Source organism: Ceratotherium simum, chromosome 12 (genome assembly GCF_057802395.1).
Source record: "Ceratotherium simum simum isolate JZ-2026a chromosome 12, ASM5780239v1, whole genome shotgun sequence".
Lineage (NCBI taxonomy): Eukaryota > Metazoa > Chordata > Mammalia > Perissodactyla > Rhinocerotidae > Ceratotherium > Ceratotherium simum.
The window spans coordinates 60229494-60251489 of NC_141911.1; the positions used below are offsets into that span (position 1 = coordinate 60229494).

Here is a 21996-nt window from a genome sequence, read left to right on the forward strand (position 1 = left end):
GGAGGAGGAGGAGAACTAGAAGTTATCGTTGCTGTTGTTGTAGTTAGTATTATTATCACAATTATTACTTGAGAGGATGTGAACAGATCAGAAGTTTTCCTTCCTGGTTGTGCATTAGAACCTTGGGAGCCCGGACCAGTTAAATCGGCCTCTCTGGGGTGGGGCCCAGTCATCAATATTTTTAAAAAGATTCCCCGGTGGTGATTGAAATGTGCAGGCAGGGCTGAAATCCACTGGCTAGAGATTAGGAGAGCATGAGGGAAAGTTTGGTTTGGTCGGCTTACCTTACTCTTCCAAATGGACCGGTGTGTGTCACCCTTGGAGCCCCACGAAAACAAGATTTTTGAACTAGTTTGGGTGATTCTTTGCTTTATGCCAGACAAGCTCTTCTGTCACCTCTGTGCTCATGATAGGACTTTCTTCCAGCCATTTCTCTTATACACATTATTCTGTGGGCCTCAAGAGTGGATTAATTAAAAAGGGACTGAGTGCCTCCTGTGTCTATTTCAAGTCTGTATACAACACTCTAATATAAAAATTATATTCTATTTACTGTGCTTATTTTAGTTTTCTAGATGTGAATTGTGCAATTCATTTTCCAGTTTATAGAAAGTGTTTTCCATTAGCTGCAATGCAAAACCAATTATGGATGTGTTATGTAGAAACCTGCCTTAAATATTCCCCTAGCTTTCTGTAGGTCTCCCTAAGAGTTATAATTTTTTGGTGCCTTGTTTACTAGGCCACAGGTATGTTTTGTCATATGTTGAAAGATCACATCGGCTATAAAAATAAGACGGTGAATACAAAGCCACAAAAGCTATAAACATCTGTAAAAGAAGTTTTCTAGGCAAGGCTCCTCATTAGAGGGGAACTCGGTACATTTTGATTGTATGCAGCTGGTGGCACGTGCACTTGCAGAAATGGGGCCATTAAGAGGCACTAATAGATATATGGCATGCTGTCCTGTGGGCTGTAGATCTGTCCCCTTAGCTGTGTGTAATAGTGACCCGTGGGGCCACACGCGCAAACCCTCCTCTGATTCCTCCTGCCGGTCTGTTGTGAATTGGATGTTTTATGGAACCAGGTAGCCATCTTTTGGCCACAAAGCCAGTCTTACTGAGAATTAGCTGGCTCCTAGGAGCATGAAAAAGCCTGGAAATATCAGCATGGGCTTCACAGTCTCTGCCACACTGAGGGGCACACGTGAAGGCTGACCTCTGGTCCGTGGTCAGTGCCACCTCAGCATGCTGCCTGGAGCTCTCTTTTATTCTCAGAGGATCTGTCATGTGAGGTACAGATGCTGACTCAGTTAAATGGATGACCCCGTTATACAAGAGCACAGGAAACGCCTGCTCTGGACACGTCTGAGTGAACAACCTGCGCACGCTGGGCTGGGAGAGGGGAGCGGCTTACCAGGCTGCGTTTCTGTGGCTGCCAGCAGGCCCAGTCACTGGAGCACTGAGTCGTCTCTGAGCAGGCCTTTCTGAGACAGTGTTTCTGACTTCTGAGACGGATTAATGTTTGCACAGTCCATCTTCCTCATATCAGAGATGGTTCCCCTAAAAAAAGACAAGATCTTTGAAGCGGAAAGAGAATGGTGATGTTTTAAGTTTTAGAATAACAGGAAAGGAATTTTTTTTTAAATTTCTTTTAACTTTTTGGAAGGAAAATTTCAAACCTACAGGGGCACAGACAATAGGATAATGAATCTCCATGTACCTTCACCCAGGTTCAATAAGAATTATTTTTCCATTTATAACCTCCCCACTAATCCCAACCATAAAACTTGGAAGTTTTATATCTAATATTAAGATGATATTTAATTCAAGGTTTAGGTGTAATTCTGATGATAGATATCCTTTATATAAGGTGTTTTAAGAATTTCTTCACCTAGATGGTGATAAAATTGAATCATGGACATCCTGTGATCAAAGACATGTTTATTCTAGACCAGTGCTAGTCCAAGTGTGGCTCAAAGAATAATACAACCCACAAGTGCTTTTGTTTCTGCTGTGACGAGGTAAGTACAGAAATTGTGAGGAAGTGTTTAGAACTTAGAGCATTTTGGCATTGCTGCACATCTAAGTGCATGGTCATTTTTTTAGCAATTCATTTTTATTATATTTTACAAAAGTATCAGTTAGCAACACATTGGGGAAAACATGATCTTTCACTACAGATAGTTCGAGAAGCACTCTTGTGTACAGTGCTTCTGTGATTTTACCCCTCGGGACATTTGGCAGTGTCTGGGGATATTTTGAGTCATCACAACTTGAGGGTGGCGGGGAAAGGAGTATACTACTGACGTCTAGTGGGTGCACAGGACAGCTCCCCAAAACAAAGAATTGTCTGGCCCTAAATATCGGTAGTGCTAAGGTTGAGAAACCCTGCTCTGGGCCACAGTGGAGGGCTTCTGCTGCTCTGGGCCTTGTCTAAGGAAGGTTTGGCAAATGGGTCTTGCCAGGGTGCAGGCTGGAAAGAGTCTAAGAGTGTCTGTGTGTGATCTTTCCTTACACTTGAGGCTCATATTCCACTTGGGAAATTGTGAGACGTTTTGCAGATGGAAAAGTCTGAAGGTTAAATGACTTTGCCCCAAATCCTTTAAAAATATAATACAGCCCTTTTAGTTACAAGTTGCCCATTTCATCTCTGCCAAAGTTTGTAGTATGTCCAACGAGAGAAAGTCAACCACTGTAGCACTGAGAAAATGGGAAACTGGAAATTCATAAAATTTCTGTTTATTTAGAAATTTCATATTTAGGAAATTCATACCAAGTCTCTGCCTCATGAGGTTTTTAAAGTTTTCTTTTAAATTTAGAACTGGGAAATGATCATCCATCAAAAGCCATCATTTTTCTGAATTCTAATAGGGCAAATATTAATAGCTATAAAATACTTTAGTCTAGGAAAAGTAATCAAATGAAATTAATTTGGAACAAAACGTAACTTTTATATCCTAACGCAGTTGTGTGTATGTGTGAGTGAGAGAGAGAGAGAGACTTGTTTCTACATCTGATTCCTCTTTGGTGAGTTTCTTCTCTCAAATTGTATTTGATATCCAAGCTGCTCACATGGAAGTTATTTCGTTAACAGCGCAGACGCTCTGGCCTTGTTATGCCTTTGAGCAAGACAAATGAAGAAAAAGTTTGTCCGTCAAGTGTATTCATGTAAGATAGAACAACCGAGGAGCCAGTGTTTTGCTCACAAGGTGAACCCTCTCCTAAGCAAGCTGCGTTATATATGTTCACAATACCGCAGGTTCTGACAGTCCTTAGCACGCTCGCTAGTCTGGGTGTTTCCTCTCAATTGCTTACTGATTTTTCTTTCTTAATTTTATTGGGGTCAGGCTACCATGGTTATGAAGGAACATTTATTGACCATCATTCTGTGACTTCTTGACACCGCTTACCTTGACCTCTGACTACAGGGGAAAAAGCTCATTTGTTATATTTTCTGTTTCTCTTCAATTGTGGCTTAATATGAAAACAACTGTAGGGAATCTTCGGACTACCTACCTGCGGCGTGTAGATAATCTGCCCATGATCTGTCCTTGTCTTTGGTCGTCTGCGTAATAGGGGTGCATGCTTGTTTACCTCCTGGCAAACAATCCTTAGCTAAACTAAGAAGAAGCTCCGATAAATTTCTATTCAAAGAACTTCAACATTCAGATCCCTCCAAAATTTATTTTAAAAAGTGACTTTGTTTCTATAGAGCCCTCTCAGATGATGTTGAGATTTCTTATTTCAGTTTTTGATGGCAAAAAATATAAAATTTGAAGTTACTCTTCTTCTATATAGATGGGCATTAACAGCACAAAGATATGACTTTTTATTAAAAGCTGCATCACGAGGTGCAGGGCATAGAGCTCTGTAAACCCGACCTACTGAGTGAATTCTGCGAAATGCTGTTTGATTAAAGCTGAACTTATTAGACTACTGATTAACTCTGCCTTTGATAGATTACACAATTTGACAAATAGATTGCCTCCATTTAGTAATGGTTCCCCAGTTATGATGACAAAGGACAAGCTATTTGTCAGCTAAACTGTGTAATCATTCAGAAACAGAATTAATCAAGAACCTAATCATTTTGTCTCTAGTTAGATCCAGCTAATGACTTAAAATGTGTAATATATACTACATAAAACGCTTGGATATAATAAAAGCCTAATAAACAGTCCCAGCAACTCTAAGAAATTTCTGATCTAAATACTTGGAACTACATTTTCTTTTTCAAGTTTTTTTTAAAACTAGGCAATATTTGAAGAAATAATAGGTGCCAAAGGTAATGCAATATGTAAAAAGAGATTGTGTTTATTTAGATTAGAGAGGAAAAGCAGTAAGCATCATATTTCTTGCACTGCCAAGAAAATGGGATTATTTTTTTTCTGTTGACTGTGAACAGAAATTTAAAATACACTTTTTTACGTCTTGAAAATTATATGTATAGTGACTTCCATTTCTGACAATATGGTAGACTCCATATCCTGGAAAAGAGGCCCTATGCAAAACACCTGTCAATGCTAAATAAAATAAACATCAAATATCTGAACTTGTAAAAAAAATAACAGTAATCTCCAGGATCCAACAAACAAAACTGAAGGCAAACGCCAGAGTGAGTCAAGTTGAGGATGCCACACCTTGCAGGGTGTTGCCAGTATCAGTAAACTCAAGACTTGGTTTTAATGGTGACGGAAAAGGAGACAAGCTCTGGGCTCAGATTATAGGGCAAGAGGGAACCAGATCTCACCATAATGCTGGGACCCTCGAAAGGCTATGTTCAAAATGAAATCAGGGACTGGAAGTAATCTACCTTTGGCAAACAGAGATGCTCGGGATGTTAACTGTCTGGGAGTAATTGCTGGCTAGGGAAAGAGTTCTCCTTAGACTTTGCAACCACAGTCCTTTCCTCGAGTGTGTTTAGAGTTTAGACGTAAAATACTTGCCTGACCAGAAAAACCTAAGGCAAGAAATAAACTTAAAATTGTCTTTGATTGATAGCTTCCCACAGTGCCTGGCAGAAGCAAACACAAAGGCCGTCTGGAGGGACTTACCTCAACCCAGGGGTCACAGAATTTTAAGAGATAAGACCACCAAATATGAGCTCCTGATTCTAAATTCCAGAAATACCCAAGGAAACAAAAGCCATGAGCAGGAGACAGGAGAAACCACAAATAGCAGAACTAGACTTCCAAAAAACTTAAGATAATGATTTATCAGATAAAGAAAAGTATATAAATGCCTAGAGTATTTTTTAAATAGGCATGAGCAACATGAGTAGAAAACAAGATTGTATCAAAAAATTAAGCAGAATTGAAAAGAACAAAAAAAATAAACTTCTAGAAATTAAAAATATGGTAATATAAATTAAAAACTCAAATGATCCCATTGAGTAGCACATTATTCACACCTGAAGAGAACTGATCAACTGATTCTAAAGAAATTGCATAGAGTGAAATACAAAGAGATGGAAAAGGTAAAGAGAGGTAAAGAGACATGAAAAATAGAGTTTATTATACATCAAATTGGTTTTGTAGACTTTCATTCAACAACAAATGAGAAACAAAGTCGTTTTCAATCAAATAAAAACAGAATTTACCATCAGCAGATCCTTGGAAGATCAGATATGTAAGAAAGCATGAAAAGTAAAGAAATTGTTAAACGTGTGTAAAGCTAAACCACACTAATTATATAAAATAATAATGATTCCATACTGGGTATTAAAAATCAAGATACAGATACTGCTACACATAACAAGACGGGAGTATTCTACAGGTTATGTTACTCAGTAGAAAGGAAAATATTTAGATTGTGTTAAATGTACATGGTAAAAAATTAAGGATAACCACTAAAAGGATAGAAATAGAGTTCATAACTTCTATAATAATACAGGGGAAAATGTTCACTCCAAAACATGCAAAATACAGGGGGAAAAAAACCTAGAAAACAAGCAAGACAAAAACAACGCATAAAATATAATGTTAGAAATATATTCAAATATATTAGTCAAATTATTTGCATATAATTTAATAATATATTTAATAAATATATTCAAATATATTATTAATAACAATAAATATTAAATAAATGATACTAATTATATTCTATTATAATAATTAAATATTAAGAAGCAAAACTTGCTGTCTTAAAAAAAGTGATACAAGTTTGGATTAAAAAAACCCAGTTGTAAGCTGTTTATAAGAAATGCTCCTCATATATAAGCATATAAACTATTTCAAAGTAAAAAGGTGGATATACCAGGCAAATACTAATTTTATTTTATTTATTTTTTTACCTCTTTTTAAAAACTGAGATATAATTGACATATAACATTGTATAACTTTAAGGTGTGCAGCGTGTTGATTTGATCCATTTATATACTGCAGTGTGATCACCGCCATGGTGTTAGCTAACGCCTCCATCGGATCATGTAATTATCATTTCTTTTTTGTGGTGAGAATATTTAAGATCTAGGCTCTTAAGTTTGAAGTGTATACCACAGTATTGTTAACTATAATCACAATGCTGTGCATTAGATCTCCAGCACTTATTCATCTTCTAACAGCAAATTTGTACCCTTTGACCAACATCTCCCCAATTCCCCCACTCCCCAGCAAATACTAATTTTAAAAAGCTTTTATAGCTATATTCAGACCAAAATAATTTTAAGGTAAAAAAGATTATTACAGATAAGGAAGGTCACTTTGAGAAGATAGAATGTCCTATTTTCCAGGAACGTAATAGTTTTCAACTTACATGCACTCATCATGTATCTAATGAGAGTCTCAAAATTTGTAAAATACGGTGATAGAATTACAAGAATACACTGGATTTTGGAGTGTAAAATAGTTTTTTTTTTTTTTTTTAAAGATTTTATTTATTTATTTTTCCCCCCAAAGCCCCAGCAGATAGCTGCATGTCATAGCTGCACAACCTTCTAGTTGCTGTATGTGGGACGCGGCCTCAGCATGACCGGAGAAGCGGTGCGTCGGTGCGCGCTCGGGATCCAAACCCCGGGCCGCCAGCAGCGGAGCGCGCGCACTTAACTGCTAAGCCACGGGGCCGGCCCCTAAATGGTTTATTCACTTTGTAGAGCTATTGGGCCATTCCTAGAAAAATTGAAAGTGCAGTCACACTTCTAGATACACATACTGTAGAGAATTACATTCCTCTGTGTTCAAGTATACATGTACAAGAATATTCAGAGCAACATTATTGGTAAGAGTGGAAAATTGGAAAAAACTTAACTATCCATCACTAGAGAATGTATATAGGCAAATTATGGTATAGCCATTGAATGTAACACTATACAGCATTAAAAATGAATAAGTAGGAGTTACATGTGTTCACAAAATGAAAGAGCAAACTAGGAGCTCATAAAGATCATGTTGAGCAAAAATAAGTTCAAAAGAACTCACAGAAAATATATGCCATAGGATACTGTTTACATAATTTTAAAAGACAAAATAATACTGTCTTGCTTAGCGATCCATCCGTACATATGCAGTAAAAATAGAGAGAAAGGCAAGGGAATGGTCAGCCCCACATCCAGGGCAGTGGGCATCTCTGAGGAGGTGGGAGGGTGCTGCAGTTAGCGGGTGGTGGGTGCATTGGTGAGTACACCTGTGCTGGTAATGTTTGATTTCTTCAGCTAGCTAGTGGGCACACGTATTTCTGTTTTGTTATTTTCATATCGTTTTGTAAGTCTGAAATTTTTATATTCTTTTAAACACTAAGGAGAAAATATAAATAGAACTTGCCTATATAACATGAAATTAAAAACATATACACACTACCTTAATCCAAAAAAGTGTTTACAGCAATATTTTTGAAGGTATGTTTTTTTAAAAAACTCGTTGCAAGTTTAGTTTAATCTAATCTTTTTTTTTTTTTTAAAGATTTTATTTATTTATTTTTTCCCCCCAAAGCCTCAGTAGATAGTTGTATGCCATAGCTGCACATCCTTCTAGTTGCTGTATGTGGGACTCGGCCTCAGGATAGACAAGTGGTGCCTCGGTGCGCACCCGGGATCCGAACCCGGGCCACCAGCATCGGAGCGCGCTCACTTAACCACCAAGCCACGGGGCCGGCCCTAAACAAATCTTTTTATCAATGCGCTATTTAATAACTGACCAGCTGTTTTAATGGAACAGTGTTAATTAATTTATTTTGCAGTTCATTCCAAGCTAAAAAGATGGTGCTGTAAGTTCCTGGTATCAAAGATAGCTAAGGAATTTGGACAGTTTTACTTTTTTTAAAAAAATAATGTTATTAAGGTCATGTTGGCTTATAACATTGTGTAAATTTCAGGTGTACATTATTATATTTCAGTTTCTGTTTAGACTGCGTCATGTTCACCACCAACAGTCGAGTTTTTATCCATCACCATACATATGTGCCTTTTCCCCTTTCGCCATCCTCCTACCCTCTTCTCTGGTAACCACTAGTCTGTTCTGCTTATCTATGTGTTTGTTTGTTTATCTTCCACATATGAGTGAAATCATATGGTATTTGTCTTTCTCTGTCTGACTGTTTCACTTAGCATAATACCCTCAAGGTCCATCCAAGTTATCACAAATGGCACAATTTTGTCTTTTTTATTGCTAAGTAGTAGTCCATTTTTTTCCTATGGACATATTTCTTTTTCTTAAGTGTCTGTGACCAACAATAAAATATTGCCTCATTTGAAAAAGTGGTTTAGATTTTATAAAAGAATATCCTACCTAGCAAAAAAAATTGGACAACAGAAATGAAAATACTTAAATCACAATTGAGCTCTAGCTTTTTAAACTTAGCCCCCACACTCTGTTGAAAATTTGGTTCTGAACTTTTCATTCCCAGGAATCCCTGCAAAACAGTAAACAATTTGCACCATCAAATCTGGGGACCCAGACTTTCTTGGTCCATGATGGCCTTAGTATCTCACTAAATTTTTATGGCATCTCAAGACCAAAAGCAAACCTAAGAGTTCAGTTCATCAAGTAGTTAGATCACAGCAAGCATTCAGAATCCAGCTTTGCAGAGATAGGACTTCATGGAAAGAAATGTAGCGTAATCTAATGTTGGAACTGAGAACTACCTTGAGCCGGTAGTTTTCAGACTGTCCCACAAATGTTGAGTATTGCTGTTTCCCCTGAAAATTTAAAAGAACTCATAGCACCCCTGTGAATTTGCTGCAGCACCCTGCAGAACTAGATAAAATACCCCCACACATCCACCTTCATGAGAGGACTGTGCATTCACTTGAAGTCATGGTTGTCTCTTTTCATTGACTGCAGGAGAAGCCATACAAGTGCTCAGAGTGCAGCAAGGCCTTCAGCCAGAAGCGAGGGCTAGATGAGCACAAGAGGACGCACACCGGAGAGAAGCCTTTCCAGTGTGATGTGAGTTTGGCTTCTCTTTTCTTTTCCTAGTGTCCTCCTGTAACAGGAGGGGTGTGTGTGTGTGTGTGCACACCTGTGCGTCTGTGTATGTATGAGTGTGTGTGTTTTGTGGTGCTGGTCTGTGTCTATTAATGTCTTGTGCTGTTTATACTTTTTGATTACATAATCCATGTAACACATTGTAGTGATTTTATTCATCCTGGTTTACTGGCAGCAAATAAACTCTGATTTTCTTTAAGATATGCTTGCACCCTGTTTTAATGCCATTGAGATATTCTTCCAAGGTGTAAATGCATGATGATTTGAGGCAGCTTTCATGTGTCTGCCCAAGTCTTTGACAGGTTAATGACAGTTAAACCAAAGATTTAACTGGTCATAGATATTATTTATTTTGTAAAAGCCAGACAATGAATTTCTAAAACATGCATAAACTCCTTTGTTTAAATAACCCTACTGCTAATTGTTTAGATTTTCTGTTTATGATATTTGAATTGAAATGTAATTATCAACATAGTTGTTTACATTATTTATGAAAGGAAAAAAATACTACATTGTCAGTAAAATTCATCTGAGCATTGATTAATATAGGAAAAAAATTAGTTCCTCAATGAACCATGTCCCTGTTCTCCTGTGTAAGATTGGTAATTGACAGAAAATTGACACAGATGTTAGGGAAAACAGTTGGATGCTTATTTCTAACACAAAAATAGCAAAAAGAGTATTAATGTAGCTCAATGTAAGAAGAAATATTAAAGTTGTAATTTGTGAAATTGCATAGTACAGGATTCTCTTTAAATGTTGAGGGGAAACTCAAGTATGCAGTCCCATTGACATATCCCAATGGACAAGGCATGGGATAAGCAGTCCATGTGAAAGGAAACTCACAAGTGCAAGATGTTTTCCTTGTCCTTCTGTGAAACTGTGGTGTAGGGTTAAGGCAACAGTGTTCTCCTAGTGGGCCTACTCATAAAATGCCCCTATCAACAGTGGACTTCTTTAAAGAGAGAACTTCTTGTAGAGAAAGAAATGTACATGTCTATAGCTCTATCCTGAGCGAGGGGTCCAGCCCCCAGCTTAATCCTTTCAGTTGGTTTAATTCATTGGTGCTTTTATTGGAAGCATTTTCATCAAGGCAAAACCTGTTTAGATTATTTAATTGTACAACTACACAAATAACTGGTAGGAAATAAAAATTAAATATTAACTGTATTTGGACATCTTCCTACTGTCACACTCAACCCGACTTTTATTTATGCTGAAAATTTTTGTTGACTACTTCCTTAGATAAACTGGATCATGATGTTATTTTTTAAGAACAATAATGTTAGAAACATGATTCTTTTTCTATCTACCTCTATCCCGTTTACTTCTCTCTGATCGTTATCTGCGGCCCAGACTGGTTTATTGAGCAGAGATCCAAGTTTAACGCCTCCAAAACTTCCCTGAAATGCAGCCTGCTCAGTAGAGAACTGGCTGTCTTTGTTCCAAAATCTTGTCCTCTTAACCTACTCATTCCAGATAGAAGTCATTCTTTCTCACCCCACTTTCAATCTATCTCCTTCCTTAATAGCCCTCAAATCCATCGCTTTCTCTCAGTTTCCATTCCCACTAGTGGTGCATAGCCTGGACCCTCACTGTTTCTTATCACATCCAATCTCCAATGTATGTGTTCCCCATCCTGCCAAGGTGGTGTTTTTTTTAAATTGAGATGAAATGCACACAACATAAAATTAACCATTTTAAAGTGAACAATTCAGTGGCATTTAGTACATTGACAATGTTGTGCAACCATCACCTCTGTCTGGTCCAGAACATTTTTTTATTATCCCCAAATAAAATTTCATACCCATTAAACAGTTATCCCCTACTTTCCCCAGACCCTGGAACCACCAATCTGCTTTCATTTCTATAGATTTACCTATTCTAGGTATTTCATATAAATGAATCATACAGTATGTGACCTTTTGTCACTGGCTTCTTTCACGTAGCTTGTTTTCAAGGGTCATCTACATTGTAGCTTCTAGTACATCATTCCTTCTTACAGCTGAATGATATTCCAGTGTAATGGAATACATACATATTCCATTGTGTATGGAATCCCTTCACTTTATCCATTCATCCCTTGATGAACATTTGAGTTGTTTCTACTATTATGAATAGTGCTGTGACAAACAGAACATGTAGAAGTATTTGAGTACCTGTTTTCAGTTCTTTGGGGTATATATCTCAGAGTAGAATTGCTGTGTCATATGGCAATTCTGTGTTTGACTTTTTTTTTTTTTGTGAGGAAGATTAGCCCTGAGCTAACATCTGTTGCCAATCCTCCTCTTCTTGCTGAGGAAGATTGACCCTGGGCTAACATACATGCCTATTTTCCCCTACTTTATATGAGACGCTGCCACAACATGGCTTGGTGAGTGGTGCGTAGGTCTGCCCCCAGGATCCGAACCTGAGAACTCTGGGCCGCCGAAGCGGAGCGTGCGAACTTAACTGCTACGCCACCAGGCCAGCCCCTATGTTTGAATTTTTGAGGAACTACCATACTATTTTTCACAGTAGTTGCACCATTTTACATTCCTACCAACAATGCACAAAGATTCCAATTTCTCCACATTCAACACTTGTTACTTTCCATTTTTAAAAATTATATTCATCTTAGTGGATGTGAAATGGTATCTCATTGTGGTTTTGATTTACATTTCCCAAATGATTAATGATGTTGAGCATCTTTCCATCTACTTGTTTCTTGGCCATTGGTGTATCTTCTTTGGATAAATGTCTGTTCAAGTCCTTTGCCCATTTTAAAATTGTGTTGTTTGTCTTTTTGTTGTTGAGTGAGTGTAAGAGTTCTTTATATATTCTGGATACTAGACACTTATCAGATATATGTTATGCAAATATTTTCTCTCATACTGTAGATTGTCTTTTCACTTTCTTGATAATATCCTTTGATGCACAAAACTTTTCAGTGTTGATGAAGTCCAATTTATCTGTTCTTTTCTTTTTCTCCTTTTGCTTTTGGTGTCATATCTAAGAATCCTTTGCCAAGTTCAAGGTCATGAAGATTTACCCTTACTTTTTTTTCCTAGGAGTTCTATAATTTTAGCTCTTACATTTAGGTCTTTGATCCATTTTGAGTTAATTTTTTTAGTATATGGTGTGACGTAAGGGTCCATTCTTTTGCATTATTTTTCGGTCTTTCATCACCGAATATGCTGGTAGCTGTGGCATTAATCATAAACGCCCTTTATTATGTTGAGGAAGTTCCTTTCTATCCTAGTTTTCTGAGTATTTTTATCAAGACAGGGTGTTGGATTTTGTCAAATGCTTCTCTGCCTCACTTGAGATGATCCGTTTTTTTTCTTTTGTTCTGTATTACATTGTTTGATTTTTTTATGTTGAACTACCATTGCAGTCCTGGGATAAATCTCACTTGGTCGTGGCTTATAATCCTTTTAATATGCTTTTAGATTTGGCTTGTTAGGGTTCTTTGTTTGTTGTTTGTTTGTTTGAAGATTTTTGCATCTATATTCATAAGGGATATTGGTCTGTAGTTTTCTTTCTTTGTAATATCTTTGTCTGGTTTTGATATCAAGGTAATGCTGGCCTCATGGAATGAGTTAGAAAGTGTTCCCTTATCTTCTATTTTTGGGGAGAGTTAGAGAGGATTAGTGTTAATTCTTCTTTAAATGTTTGGTAGAATTCATCAGTAAAACTATCTAGACTTTTCTTTTTGGGGAGGTTTTTTATTTGATTCAATCTCTTTACTTGTTTTTTGAGTTTTTCTGTTTATTCTTTAGTCAATTTTGTTAATTTGTGTGCTTCCAGGAATTTGTCCATTTCATCTAGGTTATCTAATTTGTTGGCATACAGTTCATAGTATTCTCTTATAATCCTTTTTATTTCTGTGGGGTCAGTAGTAATGTCCCAATGTGACTTTTTCAGTGTAAACCCAATCAGGTGCTTCTCTGTGATAGCTTCTCACAATCTATAGGATAAAATCCACCTTTTTACTTGACTGAAAATTATTCTGGTCTTTGTCAGTTCTTATTATTTTATGTCTTAATAATCTCTAATCTGCCAGTACTCTGCATTTTGTTTGTACTAACGCTTCGAGTTTCCTGAAGCAGTGACGCTGTTTTACATCTCTGTACCTTGTTCCATGTGGCTTGCATACCCTATTCCCTCTGTCTAGAAAGTCCTCTTCATATCCTGTTCCCACTCTCTGGCATATATATATGCATGTACACACACACACACACACAACATTTGAGTGGCATTTGAATGGCATTTGAGAAAAATCGTGCAGAAAAAATTGCTATATATCTGTTTCAGTTCTTCGCAATTTTTCCCAAATGCCGCTTCTCTCATGAGCACTGCTCTAACCCCTAGGCCCCGTCATCCCATGCCGTGCAGCTACCCAGCATGCCATACCTGTTGAACTTTCAGTATCTTTAGCTACTATCCATATGGCGATGACTTCCAAATCTCTCTTTCTCGTACCTAGATCTCTCTTCTGAACTCTAGGCAGATATTTTGAGCTGCCTGTAAGACATCTCTCCTATATTCCAAAGTGAAATCATGGCCTCCCTAACCTTCTTGATTACTCAACGTGTTCCCTTCAACTACTCATCTCTCTGAGGACTCCGCCATCTCCGAATAACCCAAAGCAAAGGTATGAGCCTCATGCCAGACACCTCTTTTTCCCTAAGCCGTGACCAATAGCATCATCTAGTTGAGCTTCTATTGTGGGAAAGACACAGTGATCCACAGTTTGTATATATTCTCTCTGATCTTCACTACAACCCAGAAATATATAGGTGATATTTCCACCTGTATGAAGCAACTGAGGCTCACTGAGGTTGAGTGACTTGCCTGTTGTGCACCACTTATAACTGGCCAAGTCAGGATTCTAGGGTTCACACCCATGCAGCTTTCTCTCAGTCCAGAATTCGTTAACACTCTTTGCTTCTATATATTTCTCAAGCCTGTCACGTTCTCTAAATTTCATTGCCACCTTCACTCTTCAGTTTCTCTACTCCCTACATCCGATCCAGTAGCAAATCTGATTGGCTCGACATTTAAAATAAATTGAGAATCTGAACACTTCTCACACCTCTACAGCTACCATCTTAGTCTCCTGGAATAATGCAATAGCTTCTTAATTGATCTCTCTCCTTCTGTCTTTGCTCCCAACAGTCTCTCCTAAACTTGTCACTCAGAGTGATCTTTCTAGAACCTGAGTCAGATATATATATAATATGAATTATACTCATTTGCTTAAACCCCCCAATGACTGTTCATCTCATTTAGAGTGAAAACCAAAGTTTTATCATGGTCTTAAAGTCTCCACATGATTTTTACCCCCAGCCCCCTACCCCAGCCTCCCTGATGTCACCACCACCCTCCACCTCACTCTGACCACATGGCTTCCTTGCTTTCTTCAGACCCACTAAGTGTACTGCTATGATTAGGTCTTTGTATTTGCTGTTTCGCTGGCCTGGAACACCCTTCTCAGGGATCTTTATGGCCTGCTTCTGTGCTTCTTTCAGTTCTCTGCTCAAATTACTTTCTCTCTTATTTCCGTTGCTTTCTTAACCCTCACCCCATATTCTTCTTCTTCATGGCACTTATATCTACCTGAAATATTACATATTTGTTTGTTTAATGATATCTGTGGTAAGCTCCATGACAACAGAGTTTTTTCTTTATTAGTCATTGCTCTATCCCCAGGCCTAGAACAATGCCTGGCATATAAGAAGCATTCAATGAATATTTTTAAAAGAATGAATAAATGAGTTAATGACCACTGTCTTAGTTCATGTCCAGATCATTTCTGGCTTGGAGTGGAACAATAGTATTGGCCTCCTTGACTCCAGTTCCATACTCTCTAGCTTGCTGACTAAATGATATTTTTGTTTCAATCTCTATTTAGAATCCTGTGACGAATTCCCACCATTTGCAGAGTATACTTCCGGTTTCTTATTATGATCACCAGGATCTCCAAGATTTGGCTCCAGCCTTCAACTCTTATTTCTTTTTCAAGTTATTTCTCTAATGGCATCTAGTCTTCAGCCTTAGTGAGCTGTTTTCACTTTCCCACACGAGCCTTGCTCTTCACACCTCTGCCCTTTGCACACCTTCTTCCCTCTCCCTGGAATGTCCTTCCCCACTTAGGCCATGATAGACCTCGTGCATCCAGGCAGAGTTGATTTCTCTCTCCTCTCTGCCTCTCTTAGCACTGCGTTCATGACATTACAAATATTTCTCCTTAAGACTGTGGACTCCACAGGGCAGGACAGAGTGCACTTTGTCACTTTGTTCCTAACTGAAGTGGGGAATATTGTGTTTGATAAATATTTGTTCACTGAAGATAGTTGTATAGAATTCTAATTCTTATCTCTCAAGGTACTTTCTGTTAAATATGTTGCTTCATTTATTTTAAAACAAAATCAGTTTACCTCCAGCCTAGAGTAAGAATAAATATTTTCCCATTCTTTGGCATGTGAATTAATACTAAGTTAGAGAAGGTTGAAGGGTTGGATGAGAATCACAGGTAGAAAGAAAGAAAAAGAAGCGTCCCTATAGCACTATTTGAACTCTTTCTTGTTCTCTCCTGTTTTTAAAATGACTACAGATGTCCTAGGATTTGCCTGATTTATTCAGAGCATCAGTTTGAAGTCTCTTAATGACTGCCTTTAAGTTCATGAAAACATAGCTTTTAATGTCTAGGTTGTCAGCTTCACAACTGTGACATCAGCTACTCTCTACTGACATTTAATCCTCTCCACTGGCCCCTATTCAACAATGTGTTGGATTGTTCCCATCCCATCTCCTGTGTGGAGCTTCTAGGTCTCCTTAATTCAGAGGCATTGTCAATGACTTCAGCATCTTGCTCAACTTCCCTTCCATTTCTCCAGCTTCCACTGCTGTAATTTTCCCATGGTGGCCATGTAAATGGACTTGGACTTTGCATCCCTCACAACACACTGGTGAGCTGAACTGTCTGAGACCCTCCTTTATTTTTTCAAAGAGGTTTTTATTTCTTAAATATGGTGTCAGCCAGGCAAATGGAAAAAGTACGGTCGGCTCACATATCTCTGTTTGAATTTAGAGCCTTTAGTAATAGTTGTTCCTTGGTGGGGTGGGATAGACTCTGAATCCAGACTTCCTGGATGTAAATCCTGGAAACCAATTCCTAACTCTGTGACCTTGGGCAAACTGGTTGAGACATAGAAGTGTGTGTGTCAGTTTTCCTCTATAAAATGGGGATAATAGTACTAATATTACCTAAAAGGGTGGTTGTGAGGATTGAATACATTAATGCTTAGAAATTGCTAAGCGTGGTTCCTGGCACATAGTGAAAGCTCATGTTAGCCCTTGAACCTCGTCCCAGTGCCAGACACTGAAATAAAACAGTGAACAAGATGCCACGTCCCCTCCCCTCATAGAACTCATGGTTCTTGTGGAGTATAGACATTAAACAAATGAACATGAATAAATATCTAGCTGCATTTTATGATAAAGCCTCGGAAAGGGAAAACAAAATGAGGAGAGTGAAAGAGTAGTTAGGGAAGAATTCTCTGAGAGAGTGACTGTAAGTAACCTGAAAGATGAGAAGGAGTCAGCTGTGGAGAAAAGAGAAGTCCAGGCACGGGGAAGAGCGTAAATCAAGGCCTGTAGGTGGGAAAGAGCAGGGGGTTTTAGGAGCAATAAGACAGGAGCGGGAGCACAGAGAGAGAGGAGGAGGAGCACAAGGTGTCCTTGGAGAGCGAATTGGTGGCCTTTCAGCCACGTTAAGGAATTTATTCTGAATATAATTTCAATGGGTAGCCATTGAAGAATTTGGCATCTGTTGCTCATTTTTATGTGAGGCCTAGAGAAGGGGCCAGGGAAATAGAAAATGGGGGATAAATTTTAATTCTATCTTATTTATAATCACAGATTATATTTATACTTATAAAAACAATTTAGAATTCTTTAAAAATAATCTTTATAGACATCTTCTTTGATTTCTTCTGAGTTGTTCCACAGCCTTTGGGGTACTTATATTACTCATAGGAATTTTATCCATCTAGCAATCATCTATCTACCTTTCATTCTTTCTTTAACCCAACGAATATTTATGGAATGACTACTCTTTCCCTCATGTTCCTTCTACTAGTAAGGAGATGTATATAAAAACAATCACACATAATTAATTATATTCAAGGTAAGTGTTATGAAGGAAAAGTAAAGGCTACTATGAGAGCATTAACAGAGGACTGCTCCTAGCAGACAGGTCAGGTGGGCTTCCCCGAGGAATGAGCAGGAGGAAGCTAGATAGAGAGAAGTGAGGAAGTACTGAGGCAGGAAGACCCTGGTGTCTTCAAGAGCCTACAGGAAGCTCATTGGTTTGGCCAGAGCTCAGTGAGTTACCCTAAAAGCAGTAAGGATCCATGAAAGAATTTTAGGTAACAATGTGACATTTGTATTTTTAAAAAATCCTTCACACTGCTGTGTGGAACATGGACAGAGGGGATGAAAATGAATACAGAGAGAATATTTATCAACTGGCCCCTTTTGGCATTGTGCAAGATTGTCACACACATGAACAGAGTATTTGCATCCTTGCCCCTATACAAAATGCAAGCAGCACCCACCATTCATCAGGACAAGTAAGCACCCCTCACAATTCCAGACATTTCCTGCAGGGAGGGGAAATTGTACCACCCCTATCTGAGAACCCTCAAGTTGACTGTTGCACTAGTCTAGGCTTTGGTTTCCAGAGTGAGGAGCTGCACATCCCAGGAGGCATACAAGACATCCACTGGGATGTGGGAAGGAAGGATTACAACTTTGATTCCTGCTGATTGTGTATTTTAAAAATAAGAACAAAATTAACCTTTATTATCACTGAGTGGAGGGCTTGACTTTGGTGTCTTTACTTGGCCGTTGTCAGCTGGTCTCTTGTGACGTATAGAACTAAACGCGATCTGAGGGAAGAGTGGCAGTTCCATGGTAATGATGTTGGCTGACAATCCCAAGTCACTTGTTTGTTTTCAGTGCATTGTTAGGATTGCATTTTATGTGTTCTCAGTTAAGTGGAGACATGATTCTGTTATCTGTTTTTAAATAAAGTAATCCTGTACATGTGGCTTAAAAGAGGCCTATATAGAAACCGCAGATTGAAAATAATGTTAATAATACAAACAAGGTAACAAAAAGAAAATGGCAGAGTTAATACTATCAGTCAGTAACAATTTGAGATAAAAAAATAATGACACCATCGTATCTGGAAAGAAGGAAGCCAAAAAATTGTAATTATGAAGAAGACATTTAAAGTATGTATTTGCCTGTATTTTTGTTAAAGATGACTCTGACTCTAAATATATATCTTAAAATATTGCGTAGTGAAAATATGAAGTCATTATTATTAACCCATTGTTTATTTCATCTTTTTCACATTCTCGTAAAATTTTGTTTATCTTTAATACAATATATAAATACATTAGCGCACATGGTATATTTTATTTAAAAATGCAGATAATAGATGTATGCTGAACATTTTCTTATGATAGAGAAGCAGTGGTTTAGGCAGATAGTGCTTTTCATTTAGGTCATACGTGGCAGTGGAGAGGAAGACGTTTGTACAAGGAGAAATGTGTACAAGGAAGCAGTGGTAGTTGATTAGGCGAGGTGGGGATGAGGGAGACACTGGGTCAAAGTGGACTGCCAGATTTGCAGCAAGTGCCAGGTGAATGGCAGAACTTTTTTTGAGAATTAGATTTGGGAGACAAAGATGCTTAGTTCCATTTTCAACATATTAAATTTGGAGTACCAGTGAGCTGTCCGAGTGGGCAGTTAGATACTCCACTGTGGAGATGAGAAGAGAGGACTGGATGAGCAAGAGACATTTGGAAGTGATCTCCATATTAATAGTAACAAAAGGCATGGATGTGGTTAAGATCACCAAGGGAGAAAATACCTAGGGAATGGAGAAGAGGGCTAAGGAACAGGCACTGAGATCCCAACTTCAAGGTTAGGATGGAGGAGGAGGCTGTACAAGAAAATGGAGGGCAAAATACCAGAAAAGTGGAAGGAAAACAAGGAGAGCAGGTCATTGCAGAAGCCAAAGGAAAGGCAGGAGGAAGTGGTCAGGTATGTCAATGATGCTGAGAAGTCAAGAGAAGATTCAAGAGGCCCCATTCGCTTTAGCTATGTGGAGACCTATCAGAGCAGTTTGGAGGGGTAGAACACTCAAGACAGAAGTGTGATGGAGGTGGGCTTGAGGTATGGATGGAAGAGGACATGGAACTTTCATGCAACCAACTATTTTTTTATTCCAAAATGATATTTGCTTTCTAATTATAAAAGCTTACTTTTTTGTTCCTGAAAAATTAGGAAATACAGAATAGAATGAAGACAGAAATTAATCCCGAATTTCCCAACTAACGTCAGCTAATATTAATGTTCATCTGTTGACATTTTCCTCATAGACTTACTTATACAGATACAGTTACAATCTTTATTTCAATATTGTAGATTAAATTATGCATTACATCTCATTACTCTTTCTTCCCTTTAGATTTTCTCTTGCTTTTAAAAATTTTTCAAAGTATGATCTTTTTTAACAGCTAAAAAGTATTTTCTCATCTGTTTATATCAAAATGAACATACCCATTAACTTTGACTGGGCAAGTCAGTCGTTGGTAGTGCTTCACTTTTATAAATAATTCTGGATGAACATCTTGTATATACATCTTCAACTAGGAGATATTCATACAAGTGGCACTCCTGGTTCTTTTAAGGCTTGTGAAAATACTAACACTAGTACTGATACTCTCTATCTTTCCAAGATGCTTTTGAGGAAGGGCTACTCAGTACCAGTTTATACTCCCATCAGCGTCACTTTGCACACGTTTATGCACATTCTGACCCCCCCTTTTTAAATTATGTTTGGGTGTGTGAGTTTTAAGTATATTTCGTGAGAACAGCATGTGTTTGCATTTTCCTTTTTACCCTAATTTCAGAGTCTTGTCTTTGAAAAAGGTACTTTATACTTCTATATCAGTTATCATAACTCATATATAATGTAGTCTGTCATTGCATTTTATGCTCTTTCATGTTTCTGGGTCTTTCCCTTTTATCCCCTGACTTTTCTACAAGGACTTGGCTTTGTTTTTCAGTGGCTTTAAAGGTATATAGTCATTTTTAATTATGATTACAAAGCTCATGTTTACAAAGTTATTTCAAAAGAAAAATATCCTCTCCTCAGATTGATTGGATGCATTGTGTTTGTTCTGGAAAACTATCCTATTTGCTTGCAAAATCACTTGTGTGTTACTACTACTCTGTAGAATAGACTGCTACTCTGTAGAATAGGTACGTTCTCTCTCGAATCCACCTATGGTGGCTGTTGGCTTCCTCTTATTAACGTTAGTTTCTTTTTTCAAATCTACTGATGATTCTTCTTGCCAGAGAATATAAAAGAGAAAAAATAGGCACTAACATTTATTGAGTGTCTGCAATATAACATCCATTTACATAGATTACCTCCTTTAATCTTTGTATTAATCTTGTGAGATAACTATCTTTATGGTGATTTTACAGGTGAGGGAATTGAAATTAAGAGGCATAGTTTGTCCATTTAAACTTCCTTAGTAAGTGATAGAATCAGAATTCAAACCCAAGTTGGTTAATTCAGTAAATACTTATTGAGTGCTCATTCTATAGGCACTGTCTTACCCCTTAGGATATATGAGTGAACAAGACAAACAAAGATCCCTGCCTTCCTGGATCTGGCTCAGGGTGCCAGTCTGTCGAGTTCTTGGTGAGGGCCCTCTTCCTGCTCATGTTCTCACATGGCCTTCCTTGGTGTGTGCATGCAGAGAGAGAGACATCTGTGTCTCTTCCTATTTTTATAAGGGTGCTATCCTATCCTGGGGGCTCCACTCTCACGACCTCATCTAAACCTAATTATCTCCCAAAGGCTCCCCCTCCAAATACTGTCACATTGAGGATTAGGGCTTTAACATATGAATTTTTCAGGGTCACAAACATCCAGTCCATAGCAAACTCCAAGGCTTATTTTCTTTCTATCACTACGCTGCTACTTGTGTATATATGGAAATATATCATTATTGGATTACTCCCTCTCCTTACCATATTAGGGGCCTGTGCCTTTCTGAGTTTCTTGTTGCTGTGAATGTAAATCCTCCTTCCCCCATAAAGAGAGAGAGCAAATTTTTTATTTGCTGTAGTATTTTCACAAGCCTCACCTTGTTCAGAACTTCAGCTTCCTTTCCAGTATTTTTACAAGCCATTTCCTCTTTCATTATATTCTTTACATTTTTCATGGTATTTTCACATTATTTAAGTAAGCCTTATTTTACAAAGAAGAGTTTCATGTAAATGGAATTTTTGTGAATAACACCCAACTTTGAAGGAAAATTTGGTATTAAAAGAATTCCATTTCATTTCCTTTTATGACCTGATTAATTATGCCTTACATCTTCTCTGTTAATTCAATATTTTTAATCATTGGGCTGTTTAATGTGTGTTGAGCCAGGTGGCGATAGAGCAGAGGTTTGTGAAGTAAACTTGTTAAACTTAGTTTAACTTAGTTAAATGAA

General features: G+C 37.8%; 1 protein-coding gene across 1 annotated transcript in view; it reads left to right on the forward strand.

The window, feature by feature from the left end:
* The window catches only part of PRDM5 (PR/SET domain 5), a 199892-nt gene that overhangs the window by 172602 nt on the left and 5294 nt on the right, over window positions 1–21996 (forward strand). The window contains 1 exon segment of the mRNA XM_087437677.1: window positions 9278–9382. Within this exon segment, the coding sequence (XP_087293803.1) occupies window positions 9278–9382 (105 nt within the window).